General features: G+C 36.2%; 1 protein-coding gene across 1 annotated transcript in view; it reads left to right on the forward strand.

Annotated features, from left to right (window-relative positions):
- Positions 1-16,669, forward strand: part of LOC122812286 (signal-regulatory protein beta-2-like) — a 509,565-nt gene that overhangs the window by 254,064 nt on the left and 238,832 nt on the right. The window contains exon 3 of the mRNA XM_044084687.1: positions 12,263-12,601. Coding sequence (XP_043940622.1) covers positions 12,263-12,601 — 339 coding nt within the window. The remainder of the gene's footprint in view (positions 1-12,262; positions 12,602-16,669) is intronic.

Consider the following 16,669-nt stretch of genomic DNA (forward strand, 5'->3'; position numbering starts at 1 on the left):
CACTTGTTTGATTGCCTTTTCTGTCTTAACAACATAAAAGGCAGGACATGCAGAGCAAAGGATCAAATAAACAAACCTTTTCCTATTTCAATTTCCTTTAACTAAATGTACTGCAGATTTTAAACTGTTATTAAGACATAAAGTCACATCCTCACAAATGTATCGACACTGGTTACACATACCACACTTGGTAGTACCTTTCTTAATGGTGACAACATTATTGTAACTTGAATGTTTCCACTAAATTATTAATATTTCTTGCTATTTTGTAAACAAAGTAACGTGCATCTTCAACAATGCTGGAAATAGTGCTATTAGATCTAAGAATGTTCCAATTCCTCTTTAATACTGTGTTTACTATATGCAATCCAGCATTATACTGTAAAACGAATGCCCAGTGAAATAAATCTATACTATATTTTAAGGTCTGACCACTGTTGAATAGGGAAGTATTAGGTAACAATGAATCAAACTGATCAATGATGTCAATATGCTATCCTAAAGGGACATTTTCATCCTCTAAAACTTGTTTGTTTAAACCAATACTGAGGAGGGGTATAGCTGGTACCCTAGCCCCTAAAATGTCTTCACTTATTTCATTTTAATGGACCTGGGGTGATCTCTACCAATAAACATATCCTACAAAATCCTCTTCTCCCTTTCAAAGCTATCCTTGCTGAAGAACATTCTGGTTAGTCTAATGAACTACACCTTAACAATGCTTCATTTCTGGGAAGAAAAATGGCAACTACTAAAGCATGGGTTTTCTATAAATTGTAGATGAAAATCCAACATCATTTTTGTAAATAGTAGAATCCAGAAAATTAACACTACCCAAATAAACTTGGTGTATAAATCTCAAAAATTCAGTTGTATAAAGCACTGTAAATAACATTAACTTTAGAGTCTATCCCATTGCATAGAATAAAACTATCATCCAAATAATGCAAGTAAAGTTTGCAATAACTATGAAATTCAGAGTGGAATAGGAACTTTCGCATGATAACATGACCAAATTTTCAAAAGTCAGGGCACATACAGCCCCCATTGTGATGCCTTTAGTATGTTTAAAAATTTATCCTTCAAAATAAATATAATTGTCACAAAGCAGAGTTTCCATAAAATCCATAATAAACATGATAATTCTAACACTGGCAGTTGATAAAATATTGAATGAAATCAAGGCTTCATGAAAAATTTATAAGCCCAGTCCCTGTAGGATGCTAGAAAAAAGATCAATGGCATTGATGGTCAAAAATATAAGTCCTTGTCCCATAAATGTGCTTTTAATCTTCCAAAATATAACAGGAATCTTTAAGCATAAGCATATTCTAGTGTTGAATATATTTCAAATATCTGTCACAGCAAAGGGTAGGTCTTCAACCCCTGTGCAGCCACAATAGGTCTAAAAGGAGGCATAAAGACATACTTGTGCATCATAGGGATGCCAAAGATAGTTAGGATAATAGGGTATGTATTTGACTAGAACTGAAACATAGTGGGTGTAATCTGTCCCTCCAACAGACAGTCATCAAGGTATTGATCGATTTTCCTGTAAGCTAAATTAAATTCATTTTTCAAAGCTACCAAGTAAGTGTCCAATTTATGTAAGATAGAAAACATTTCACCAACATAATTAATAATATCATAAAGATCATAAAGACAATCCCACCACCCATGTCAGGTTTCATAATTCTTAAAAATAGTCTCCATCCTTGGATGGCATTTTGAAAATAAAATAATTTAGACCTTTCTTTAAAATTTAAAATTCAAGCTTTCAGAGATAAAATTAAAACTTATGTAAATGTATTAAAGGAAAATTATATATATATATATATATATATATATATATATATATATATATATATATACACCCAAAATTGTATGAATATTTCATATCTATCATTCTTGGAGAAATTTCCTATAAAGGTAATTTATCTAAATTAAGATTCTAGTGATGAATAAAAATAAAATCAATAAGGCTTATTGGGATTGCAAGGATTATATAGTTATCAATGAACCTTTAGAAGAAAATAATTAATATTTAATATTAAAGACTATTAACCAAACATCTACAGTTATCCCATTCCACAAGGTAGGATCCACCTTGGATCCTAGGAACTACCACCCCATCAGTCTGATGAGCCTGATCTGCAAGGCCATGGAACGTATTATCATTAAACTTATAAACAAAGATATTGGCAACCTTAAAACACTGGGCCCCACCCAGTTTGGGTTTGTGAAGGGCTGATCTTGTCTCCTGAACCTGATTGACTTCTTTGAATCAGTTTCCAGAGCTGTGGATGAGGTAAGGCAGTCCACACAGCCTATCTGGACCTCGCCAAAGCCTTTGACCATACCCCATTCTGGAATCATAGATAAACTTAACTAAGCTGGGCATTACTCCATACATCACTCGATGGGTTGTCAACTGGCTTACTGACAGAACCCACACTGGAAAAGTAGCTGGCTCCAAATCCAGCTCCAGACAAGTGACAAGTGGAGTACCTCAGTGTTCAGCCCTGGGACCTCTTTTGTTTGGCATCTACTTCTCTGAAGTACAGACCAACACTAAGGGACTCTGGTTAACAAAGTTCACAGATGACTGCAAACTGGGAGCCATTACTGAATCCCCAAATTATGTGGATACTCTACAAAAGGGTCTTGCAGAAACAGATGCTTGGTGCCAGAGCCATGGGCTCAAGCTCATTGCCAAGAAATGTATAGTTATCCCCTTTGGAAAAAAACATGTACCCATGAATTACCACAAAGGTGGCAGTACACTAAACACTGAAAGTGTGATAAGAGACTTAGGGACACAGGTGGACAGTGGTCTCACCTTCAATAACCACATCACCAGAACAGTCAGGAAATCCTTCTATGTGGCACACCGCATCACTAAGGGCTTTTCATCCAGAAAAAAGGAGGTCATTGTCCCACTGTACTCATCCCTCATTAGACCCATTATGGAATACAACGCCCCATTTGGTATGTACCTCTCAAGACATCTGCAAGAGCTGGAAAGGCCACAGATAGACTAGTACCAACCTATGAACCTATGAACCTATGAACAAGTATACATTGGAAAAATATTTATTTGGAATTATATTCATGGAGTATTTATTACACCCTTTAAGTTGTCAAAATATTAAGGAGTAACAACTTAAATCGGTTGGACATGTAATAAAACATTAAGAGCTGATTGGTTTCATATTTTCTCTGAGTGTAAAAAACTTACTGACTTTTGGGACAATATAAAAGAATTCTTTAAAGCGTAGTGGAATTTCAAATACATACTTACAAGATTAGTAACTCTAATGAATACCTCTGTTCCTCTGGTGATACAATGTAATCAATTTATAATGTTTTGAAAGTTTACTTGCAGATGCAAGAAAAGTTATAATTAAAAAAATGGAATTCAAATACGGAACTTTATTTGATGATTTCCTTAAAATGGCCAAAATGAAAAAGATACACAAGATGCATTAAGACTGCAAAATGTGAAAAATCTTTTGAAATTGATTATTGGAATAAATTAGAGTTTTTATGTGAAAATATAACATTGAAGATGCAATAAAAATTTAATATGATTGCACTATTGTTACATTGATTAACCTTTAAGGAAAATGCCCAATGTTCCCTTTTTTTTTCCTTGCTTTCTAAGTAGTTTAAATATGTTAAAATAAAAATATATATATTTGAAACAAAAAAATAAAATATATCATTTGGCTACCTATATCTCTCAGATTCACCATTTTGATCAGTACTCTGCTATCTAAAATCCTAAATCAGAGATATTCTCTACGTCTGGGAAGAATACTGCTTCTGAGAGAACAAAGCTATTCACTAAGATGCTCCCTGTTGTTATTCAGACTCTATTTCAAGTCAACCATTGGAAAAAGAGCCTTTTTTAAATTTGTCCCAGCCTAATAGAAACAAAAAACTTCAAAAAGAAGAAATCAATAACCCATAACAGCTTTCAAACATGAAATTAAAAAAAACACTTTTTGCAAGATGCTGGACAACACTCACCTTCCTATGATGATACGTTCATAGGTAAATACTAGACAATTGGTCTGCAGACCATTTTAAGCTTAGCCAAAAACCCTAGTCAAACTTTACTCACTAGCCTCAAAGGGGGAGAATTTGAAGCTACCCATCCAATATCTAGGTTTACCTTGAAGGTGGCATGAATTTTACTCTGTTTTATATTGAGTGGACACCCGTTCCAGAAATGAGGAATAAACTGAGATAGGAATCTATTTGCCATGGTGATTCATTTATCTGGTTTATTCCTTTTAAACAAATATTTAAGGTACCATTAGCTCTGCAAAGGAATAGGCAGTCAAATAGGGTTGGACTTTCATAGCTTGAAAAGCTTGACAGAAATCTTCATGGGGGATTCTGTAAGAGAATGGGAACAGAGAAAGAACTATCAGTCTTTCCTGATGGCTACGAGTCATTGCCAATGTTGTGATATGTTTACACAAATACATGTCAAAAAGTACATTATATTTATTAATAGGTCTGATAAGATATGCATAAAGGGGAAATAAGATTTCTTTGGATCTATTGGAGATGCCTTTGGAAATTAGATTGGCCAAATAAAAAGGCTTTCTGAACTGCTACAGAGACATTATGGTCAAATGATAAGGAATTATCAACAAGAGTACCTAGATCCTTTACAGCAGTGTCTGACTGGGGGGGGGGGGTGTCTTCTAAAATATTTTCATATGTTTCTGAGAAATTGAACCAATATGTAAATAATACAAATTCTGTATTGTCATAATAACTTCTTATGTTATAGTTCTATCTTCACTTTATTATATTCTTACCTCCCATAGTATACCTATCTACTTTGTTAATCTTCTATCCTATACTTTTACTTAGCAACATATTGTATGTTTTTGCTCCTTGAGCCCTTGTCATGACCGAAAAGGATATTTTCACCAGTTTATCAACCTGTTAAAATAAAATAAATAAATAAGTGTACAAACTAACAAATAAATTAACAAATAGAGAGACTGATAGATTATATAGATTTGGCTATATCTATAGCTATAGATATAGATATAGCTATAGATATAGGTATAGATATAGATATGCATATAGCTATAGATACAGATAGAGATACAGACAGAGATACAGATATAGATATAGATATAGATGCAGATCTAGATAATAGATACAGATGCAGAGATAGAGACAGATATAGATACCTTCACAAACAGATTGACTTCTTATTTTCTCTCCAGAAAAGCTACTTTCTGATTGTGTATAACTCCAATGCTAACTGTGATTAATTGAAGAAAATAACCTAAGTTGTGTACATCAACTTTTGGGTCTGACATATACGTCCTGTTTCTTCATGGGAAGCCAAAAGGATGGTCATTCAATTTTGGTAATATGCATTTAATGTCTTTTGCCTTCACACACCCAATTTTTCTACCCCTGAAATGATAACCAGTTTCTGTTTAACTTTGCTTGAAAAGAAGAAAACAACGGTCACAGCAATATATTCAGCTTGTTCTTTCTAGCCACATATACTTCCACTCCCTGGAGAGCTATATTTATAATTGCTAAACTATGCTGAATTAAGTGTCCTTTTTGTTTCACATACAGTTTTCTTTCTTACCCCCAACCCATAATAACCACTTTCTGTCTGTGTGCACGTTGGTTGTTTGTAATGATATAAAATGCATAATGGTCATAGTAATGTGTTTAACTTTGTTTCCACCAAGATATTGCCTCTCCTTCTCAAGTTGTACAAATGATTATTTAACTGTAATCAATAATAGGTTTTAATTTTGTTGTAGTCATTCACGCAAATGACATGCCTCCTCATCCTACACCCAGAGATGTTTGACTGTATAGACCTTGGAAATATGCAGGAGATCAAGTGAAAAAATAATGGCAGCATGACATATATCGGCATTTTTATCTCATACTAATACGGCTCCACCCTGAGTAGCAATAGCAATGATCATTGTTAAATGATAAAGTAACTAGTTTCTGCTTTTGTACACAGTCTACTTCCTGGAAAAAGATAATGAAAAATCTGGGGAGGTCAGGATTTTGAGAGATAAAGAGAGACAGGTTTGGATGCAAGTCCTAATGGAGAAAGCAAAAAATGCAAAATATTATATTCATAAAGTAGTAGAAAGTATTCTAAGATCCGCATGCAGTGTCAGTCATGCAACTAGTAGCACACTTGCCTTTGGTGCAAAAGATTATGGGTTCAATTCCCACTCCAAGTAGATCAAGTGCAGCATTAAGGGGATGCTGCATTCCTGACTGTGCTATCCTTCAGATAAGGTGTTAAACTGAAGCCCCATCTGCTTGAGTTGGTGGTGACTCAGGTGGACGTAAAGAATCCCAAAGTACCTATAAAAAATATGGGATATTTCTTGATGCCCTGGCCAAATTTCCCCTAATACTATAAATGCCACCTCTGATCTCCCCTCAAAAGAGGCTATTAGGTAATGGGACTAACCTAGTAAACAATGGATAAATAATATAAATTAAAATGATCCCATCCCCCAAATAAAAACTTTTACTTGCTTATCCATTAGTTATTTGAGTGATCAGTAGTTGGTCTCCTGTCAGGAAAAGTACTTTTTCCTTGTTACTAACTATGCCACATACATCACCCTTAAAAATTGTTAAAAATCAATGTATCATTCCTACAGTCCATATGTGTATGCGTGTATATGTGTGTGTTTGTGTGATGTTCAGCACTTCTCAAATATCTGTCTGGTGTTCTGCTAGTATAAAATACATGTGAAAGAAATCCTTTCTGAGCATGAGTGTGTATGGTTCCTATAACAATCTCTAGTGCAATGACTAGGGCTCACCTCACAATGTAGCAGTCTCAGGACTGGTTACCCATGACTTGTTAATGTGTCAGACCGTGTGAAGTGAAGAAACATGCTAGTAAGTAGTTTCTAGTTTTGGTTGGAATGTCTTTAATTTTTTTACATTTAAAGCAATTCTTTATTATGACATTAAATGTAATAATAAATAATTACTCCTACCATGTTTGGAGATATTTTTTTAACCTTACTTTTTAGGAAAATAAAATAAACAACAAAGATTAGATAGATAGATAGATAGATAGATAGATAGATAGATAGATAGATAGATAGATAGATAGAGGAAAACCAAATGAAATTTGCGTTCCACAGGTTTGCTTTTACAGTTGCTAAGATAATGTATTTATTTGACATTTGATTACCAGGAAAGTCTGACTGGGTAGAAACCCATTTTTAAAGGAGGTCCAGGGAGTAAAGCTCAAGCTATTACAAAACATTTTAAGAACAATAATTTTGCAGTCTTGTAAAATAAAACAAAAACATCTGCAGTTTAAATAGTTATAACAAATTAGACACATATAAAATCATTGGTTAAGAACCAATAAACAGTATATGACAATAATTTAATATTTAGAGAAATTTAGTTTGTAAAGAAATTAAGAGTAAGTTAGTCTAAGACAAATAGGTATTGCAATATGAACTGAGGTGAGGGAAAACAGGCTTATGGTATATTTAGAGTGAAAGTCAGGGAATAGAATTAGATAGCAGTAAGGAAGTAAGTGAAGAATAGAGAGAAAGGAGGTATAAGGAATGAAATGCACTTGTTCACATTTAGGGATATGGTTTATCCTGGCTTTGAGCAAGAGCATAAGATAAATCACACATTCTTAAAGTCATGTAAGCAATAAACTCACTGTTGGTCTGGAAGGATAAATGCTGCTTGCATAAAAGTTCATTTTAGACTTCTTATGCTTAGCTTAAGGGCTTTCAAAGTGTCATTGTAATTGTTTGCCAAAGCTGTAACCAGAGTGGGGTGAAGGGGGTGGTACTCTGTATATACCCTGTTAGGTGGTATGACTGGCAGGTGCCAATGATATAGCAAGGCAGTGTCAGCACTGATTTCAGAAGCTGCAAAGATATCATGGCTTAATAAATGAAGGCTGAAACTTCAACTTTGGGAAAATTTTTTTTGTCCTCAAGTACTTTGCCTTGAGTTGGGGGAACTGCACAGGTTGCCACATGACCTAGCTAAGATTCTGTACCTTGCATTCAAATTTGTAGCATTTTGTTTAAAAACTGCTTTAAACATAATGGGCAAGTGCATAGCTATGTCATATAATACCTTTGAATATGTGCTTGTCCAAGAAAAGTATATATCATTCTTAACAAGGTGTCTGCTACAGGTGATAAACCCATGTTAGTTTTCTCTGAGCACCCCTTTTTATGCCCACTTCTCAAAATACAAGCAGATTTACTGCCTACACCAGATTCACTGATATATATGATTTGTGTAGCATTGCCTTGTGGTCCACATTATGGCCAACAATGCTCTGAGAGGGACCAGGTCACGGTCACAGTTAACAAATCAATAATTTAAATTAAATTAAAGATTTGGAAAATTAACCCAGTGGTTTTCTTGGATCTCTCATTATTTTATGCATGTTATTCACATATGGCCAGACGCTATAAAATACCAAACCTTCTTCCAGGCTAATTTTCATGTACTGAATTTTCCTGACTAATGCCATAAGTAATTTCAATATCTTGAGTTTACCTGGAACCTGGTTTTAATCTCACAAGTTTCACAGTTGATTCCTATGAATGTGTTAATTGATCCAATTACCTTTTCTTTAGACAAGAGCTAGACCAGAGGCAATTAAAAATAAGTGGCAGTATATGTGGCTGACAGGAACAAGTTGAAATATACTGCTGTGACTATTATTTTCTTCAGTTCAAATACACAACAGATACAGTATCACAGCACTTGGAAGTACTAAGCTAGGATTACCACCTGTCCCTCTTTGAGAGGGACAGTCCCACTTTGGGCAGTTGTGTCCTGCAAAAAAAAAAAACTAGGAAATATCAAATGTCCTGAAATTTTAGGACAAAATATATTTCTTTAATAGTTGCATAAGACAGTTATTTTGTATCTGGAACACATAAATACTATAGAACATAGCATAATCAACTCAAATGCTATAAAATAACCTTTTATTTTAGCAAAAAAGTGAAGTTATGTCTTTTGCACTGGCTGTGAGTATGTTTTGTTCTGCAAAATCTCACATTTCTACAAAAAATGTCCCACTTTGGGCATTTGAAAAGGTAGCAACCCTATACTAATCAGAATGAGACAGAGTGACAAAATCATATAAATAAGTTTCTTTTAAGTAACATGTTATAAAAATGTAATAGAAAGTAAAATAGACATAAAATATGAGAGATCTATGTATAACATCTAAATGATTTATTGTAAAAGATGAGTTATCACATATATAATAGAACACAAAAAAGTGGAGAAGAAAGAAAAAGGGACTAATGAAATGACAATGACAAGATATGAAGGTGTAGGTTAAATGAGGGATGGATATGTGTGAACAGAAAAAAAATGCCAAGAGTAAAAATCGTGGGGCTGAAAGGTAAAATGTATTAACAGCCCATACAAACAGCCACTAACAGAATCAAAAAGATTTTGATTGTAAATGACCAAATGAAGTGTTTATGGCTGAGGACAGTTGCACTGGGCAAAGTAGTACTGTGAGTTCAGTGACATGTTTAATGGAGTGCATATCATTATGTCCACAGGCTCTCATATAAATCCTTTGTGGGCTATTTTAAGACACACATTGTTCCATACTAGACAGACCATACCTAAGACATTCTTTAGCCAAAACATTTTCTTTAAACAGTTCATAGGTTCATAAATAGTTACCAGTTTTCTAGTTCAAGGAATCACTGAGGAGCCTAGCCAAACCCCCAGTTACTCCCAAGCACTGTTTAATTAAGTGAATTGCTTAATGTCACACATATGCAAATGAGGGCTAAGGGAATCAAATCTTGTTTTATGAAAATTACAGCTCGGAGACTTAACCTTCTGCACCAACTGCCAGACCAAGGATCCAGATGTAAATATTGAACCCACAGACACACAGATATTCACTCTTCAGTTTACATGCATTTCTTGTTGAGCTACCTTTGCAACTGACAAAAATACACCTGACTGTACTTGAACCCATGTCTGTCTCATTTATATCCCCTGAACCAGAGTATTAGCCAGGTATAACCACTGAAGAATTCACTTTCATTCTTATATGACCAATGCAGTTTGTGCTAGAGTTTTACCACATCAAGCAATATATTTTCTTATTACAAGAATTCCAAGGGGATATCTGCCTCACAAACAGCCTGTAGCCACAGGATTATGCATTTAACTTTCATTATCTGGTGAATGAAAGGCCTGATGATAAACTAATGAATCTCAGAAGCCCAGTAAATTAAATACAATTTTAATTATGTTCCTGAACCAGAGGATATTTGTAGGGTTTGAATGTATCTGAAAATGTACCACAGAACAGAGATAAGCTTGTTTTAAAAAACTGTAATCTAACCAACGATGGCCAAGTGCAATTGTAAGCTCAAACTGCTATTCTTTCCAATAATGGGCATATGGTAAGGTTAGTTATCAGTAATATAATAGCTATATCTGGATGCAATTTAAGCCCTGAATATCTACACACTCCTTGCACCAGCCAAAGGTTAAAGGTAGGTTTAGTTATGAAAGTTCAAAGTACTGAAGAACAAACAAGGACATTCATTACTTTACAGAAGCTTGGTCAACACATCCCAAGCACAACTGTGGCCCTAAAGGTAGATTTTAATATTTTTCACTGTCAGGTGGTGGGATACACTGTGAAGCAATCCATTTTATTTGAGTTAACAAGTAAACCAGATACTAAAGTGAACCCCTATAACACCAAAAGTTCACTTAGAATGTCTTCTATTGGGTCCTCAGAGAGCAGAAGGTAGTCATTAGTTAATACTACAGTCTTAGCCAGCATAGTTCTACAAATCCAATCTGATCTACCTTGATGGTTAATGAGTTATTTTGCAGCTGGTTCTGCTGCTGGCAAAACAAAGAATGGGAGAGGGGCTAGCACTGCTAAATCCTCATTACATTGGAATGGGGATACAATCTCAGTATTGATGAGGCCTTTGAAACTCTTAGGAATGAAGACTGAGGCTATTACCTCCCACAGACAATAACAGCTAATGGAGTCAAAGTTTTTTTTTTTTTTCAAAGTCGGTGTATACTGCCACAGGCGGTCTTGGAAGGTGTCAACCAAGATTCATTATAGTAATGAATGCCCTTGTTTGTTCTTCAGAACTTTAACCTGTCATGAGCTAAACATGCCTGCACTAGACTGTTGCATTGAGCTAAACATACATGCATTAGAAAATTTTGTTTCATGTCTGTCATTTAGCTAATTCTTTCTTCTGATGTGTGCACAGTATAGGTGAGAGTTCAGTCATTTGGGTTAACTAATAACATCATATATGAAATGTAAAAAATTTAGAATGATATTGTTGCAACAACCAGTGATAATGTTAAAAGCTATTAAACATGGACTAAAGAAGATAAATGAAAACTTGCATGACTAGTAACTGCATTTCTATCCTACGTGAGGGAGATGACTAAGCTGTCTGTAATACCACCTCTTACTGGAGAGACAGGTGAATGGCTTATGGAGTATGGACTGATGGCAAGCAAATGGCTGTACAGAAATGCATAGACATTGCAGCCATCATCATATACATACAGAAGAGTGCACATGCAAAGTTATAACTAGCCCTTGCTCTGTGACTATGCTCTTCAGTGACTTAATGTAAGGTTAGGGCCAGAAAGTGAAAAATCCATCCTGGCTGCCTGGGTGCTAGTCACATTATGCCACCTCTTACTCCTGAAACAGGGACCAAAAGATCCCAGGCACAGTGGGACTTAATAGGCAAAAAAAATGGATACAAGCATCTGCAGTTGCTTTATCTAATTTTATTTTTATTCTAGTCACTGGTGGCCATAACCACTCTGTAAATCCCAGTACTTATGTGGAGGATTACCTGTAATCACTAAGGTTACTCAGATTCCTTAACCTGTCATGATTAACTGGAGGATTCTGTAATACTCAAACTCATGCAAATTATAGCTTGTTTGTAACTTTCAGTAACATACTATGTTTACCTGCTCAGAATGAACACTTCCTGCACAACATCCTGAGTCAATTAACATTTTGATTACTATAGTTATTGTTTCATTTTGAAGCACTCAATACTAGAACATTACTGAAGCTTATGACTGTGGCTCTTGAAAGCCTCCTACAGAATGTTTAATACCTGTGTTTCTCATGTACATTGTATTTACACTCCAGATGATTTTAATTTTTAATTTATTTGTCCAGGTGGTTATAACCTGACAATATGCCAGACCCCAGCTGTTACTGGTGCAGAAGGAGACACTGTTATAATGCAGTGTGCTTTGTCAAAGGATATTCTAGGACCTGTTCGCTGGTACAAGGGTAACAATCGGAAGAACCTTATGCACTCAGAGCTCCCAAATGAAAAATCAGATGCCCGAGTACGTAGCAATGCAGTGAAGGACCCAACAAGCAACACTGTCTATTCTATCACTTTTACAAGTATTTCTTTGAAAGATGCTGGGATATATTATTGTGTGAAGTTTAAATCAGACCAAAAAACTGAGGCTGCATCAGGATCAGGAACGCAACTTTACGTGATCCGTAAGTAAAAATAACATAAAAATTTAAAAATACTTTGGAAATTTTAAGCAGCACTGGATAGAAATTTTTTTTAATACAAAACAATATGTTTATAAAAAAGACTAATCATCTCTTTATAATTAAGAGCAAAAATTTTAGTAACTAAATTTTAGAATACTTAATGCTGGCATTTATACTGAGAAAACTTATAACTGAATTAAGGTTTGTCCCCACCATCAACCCTCCATTCAACATTCCTTTGTCTTCATATGTGCCATCATTGTACCTTAAGAAAATCAGACTGCTATATTATTGCAGTCCTCACACAATGACAGCCCACCTGGCTCTGACAGTCTATTTCCCTGATTTTTCTCAGAAAATATCAAAATCTCATAGCAGCACATAAAGTATGTACTCATAAACATCAACACTCATTCACTCAACATCTGCACATTGAAATTAATTTCATCAAAAAAAAAAAATGGCCAAAACTCAACTGGTGGCAAACGGAAAATAAATGTTCTCCTTTTGCAATAAGTAAACTAAAAAAAAACTCTAACAGTAATACATGACGTACTTTTTCTGAATAGTAATATTTTTTTAGGTAAAGTGGTTTTCATAAGGTAAGTTACAGAGCTGGTGTTAGGGTCAGCAGCAGGATTAAGTTTAGTGTTAGTACACATAAGTTCAAAGGAGGTTACCACGCTATTGACCAAAGGGCTGTTCCAAGCCTAGCCTATTATATGCATTATATTTCAAGAGAAAAAGTCTAGTGAATGCCCAAGGTTATTATTAGTAATTACTACCCATGTCCGAGAGGGATGTGGGAGCTATTCATGGCAGGAATTCACAGTTTCCCATCCATTCATCCTGGCTCCTTTTGAAAAGAGTCATGGAGGTGCTCTGTTTAACATGAATTGGTAGCCTATTCCAGAGTAGTGGTAACCTCTGTGAGTTGAATTTGTCTATCCAGCATGTCCTATTTAAATCACAGACCAGATTTAGGTCACTGGAGCAGGTAATTCTAGTCCCATTTGACCTGCGGATGTGCAGCAACATCATCAGGTTGGGGTTGGAGATTGCTCTGAAAGCCAGGCACAAGACTAAATGCTACTGAGTTCAGTGACAAAGGCTTCAGTCTGTCCGTGCAAGGTATGTGCTGAGACCCTGGATCTTCCTAGTTACAAATCTCTGAGGTCTCTCCAGTTGCTGCAGGTGCCTGGTACAGTACATACCAAAAGTGGGGGGTTATACTCTGTTATGTGCCTGATAAGGGATTAGTACAGGGCAGTTATAACCTATTTTGCTCTTGAGGCTACGTCTATGCTAATTAAATGCAGCCATATAATGTAGAATGCCTTTCTTACTACAGTGGACACAAGGTGGTCAAAGTTTAGGTCATAGCCTACCTGTGCACCCAAATCCCTCACTACAGCATTCATACTTAGGTATTGTTGTTTATTTGATAGTTAGTAGGAACATTGCTTTTACTGAAGGGGATGATGATGCATTTTTTTGCATTTAATTTGAGTCAATGGCACCAATTGTTGGTCTGTGTAAGCCCCTCTTGAAGTACACTGGCATCATTTGGGGAGTCATCGATCATGCCAAGTTTGCAGTTGTCAGCAAACTTGGTCAGCCACAGCTCCTTTGTTTTCACCTGAACGTCTGAGTAGTAAATACCAAACAAAAGGGGGCCCAGTCCTGACCCTTGTGGAAACCCACTGGTGACAGGTCTGCTGATGGTGGAGTCACCCACTTTAAAAGCATATGTATTGTTAGTTAGCCAATTTCTGACCTACCTAACAAAGGGGTTGACATTTATGTGGGTGAATTTGTCAATTATGCCTCAATGGGGGATTGTTTCAAAGGCTTTTGCCAAGTCCAGATACTCTGTGTGAACAGATTTGCTCTCATCCGTATCCTTGGTCATGTTTTCAATAATGTCTACTAGGTTTAACAGGCATGATTGCCCCTTTACAAAGCCATACTGGATTGGATCAAGGGTTTGCAGATTACCAATATCCTTATTTATGAGGTCTATGATGATACATATCCTGCAAATAAGACTGGTCAGGATTATGAGTCTGTAATTCCCTGGATCTATTACTAAGCCACCCTTGTGAAGGAGATAACAGTCGTAGTTTTCCATTCAGCTGGGAAAAATCCTGTATTCAGGCTGTGGTTAAATAGGGTGCCTAATGGGGTTGCTAATGCCTGTTTTAGTTTGTTTAGAATGCAGCCCAGGATCCATAGAGGCTGTGTTTTTTGCTTTAGACAGAGCTTTGATGACCTGTTCTTTAGATATATAGGGCAGGGGAGCTGTTTAAGGTATGGTTTGTGATATGTTTGGAGGGGATAAAGGGGAGACATTTTCACCAAACCTGTCCACTAGTAGGTTAGTCATTTCCAGAGGATCAGTGTGTGTGATATCATTTGCCACCAGTTCAGCACACGTCTTGGTCCTACCTTTTAGACAATGGATGTAGCTGAAGAAAGCCTTATGGTTATCTTTAGCTGTTTGCTAAATTTTTCTCGAACTTGCCCTTACATGATGTTATAAGTTGTCTTATCTGTTTATTTAGGCTTAGGAGGGTGCTTTTCCAGTGCTGGGACCCCCTTTTGGTATTCTTAGACAACAGCTTCTTACACTTCTTGTATAGTTTATTTATGCAAGGTGGCTTGTTGTTTCTTGAGACTCTTACTTTGGTACTATCTGGCACAACTGAGTCTATACATTTGTATAAGTGTTGGTATAGGGCATCAGAGTATACTTTAGTATCATTGGCAAGACCATATGTAGGGACTGGGGCTTGAAAATCGTTTATGCCAACCCCTAGGAGGGTATAGTCAGCTTTGGTAACGTTTTTTAATCTGACTTCACCTATGATGGATTCTGAAGTTATTGCTACTTCAAAAGTGATTGACTTATGATTAGATTTTACTAATGAGGGTCCTACACTTACTGTAGTGCAATGGTCTCTCATGTTGATGAGAACCAGGTCAAGTATATTTGAGTCCATTGTACGATTTTGTACAATTTGTTCCAGGGCATTTGAGTTAACAAAGTCAAGGAACTTTTGTGCAAGTAAGTTAGGGCTCATACAGGTTTTCCATTTGATGATAGAATAGTTAAAATCCCCCATGACAAGAGTGTTATGCTGCATTTTGATTGACTCAATTAAAGCCAAATAAGCACCATGAGCATCTTGGTTCATGAAGCGGGACCTGTAACTAACGATGACTTAAAGGAAGGGGTCTTACCCACGGTAATATGAACTTGGAGTATCTCCAAAACTTTATCTTGTCTAATCGGTCTGGAGGAGTATTTGTCTTTGATGTAGATAGATACTCCTCCACCTTTGGTTCTCACACTTTCATTTTGTGGTCTGAAAGTGTGGAAGGCATTGTTAGCCTTGCAAGGCTGAGGTACTGTCTGTGGCCTTGAACTAGGTTTCTGTAACTGCACAAATGTCTACATCACCCAAGGAAAGGAATGCTTCCACAGAGTGCAGCTTTTGGTTTAAACTCCTAGGTTTCAGCAGCATAACCCTTTAGAAGTTTTGTTTTTGAGACCCTGCCTAAAAATAACACTATGGGGGAGGCAAGAGCCTTAGCCAGCAGCCTAAAGTCCAGAGGTTCCTGGTGCAGACCATCTCTGGGAAAGCAGTGACGTCTATCAACCATTCAACCATGTCATCCTAGGCTGACAAAAACTGATCCCCTTTGAATGACACCAGAAACTAAGCAATTATTAAAGTCAATCATTTTAGTTTATATTGTGGCATCATTCTAGTGGAGGACAAAATGCTGCTCAAGGCTAGGGCCATACCTGCCTGGAACAAATATTCATAGAGCTCAATCATGTCTCTCTTCATATAGTGTAAGTGAGGTATATCTCAAATCATTCACACCAACATGAAGTTTTGACTGAGTCATAACAGTACTTGATGTTAAGTGACTTGAGTGCGTGTGTGATCTGACAAATCCTGGCACCAAACAGAAAGCTGACCATTACTTTCTCCTTATTGAGCTTGGTGAGCAGGATGTCAATGTGCCTCACTACAGAATCTCCAATAACAAGAAAAT

This window comes from Protopterus annectens, chromosome 9.part0 (genome assembly GCF_019279795.1).
Source record: "Protopterus annectens isolate FY-2018-M chromosome 9.part0, PAN1.0, whole genome shotgun sequence".
In the NCBI taxonomy this organism is placed as follows: domain Eukaryota; kingdom Metazoa; phylum Chordata; order Ceratodontiformes; family Protopteridae; genus Protopterus; species Protopterus annectens.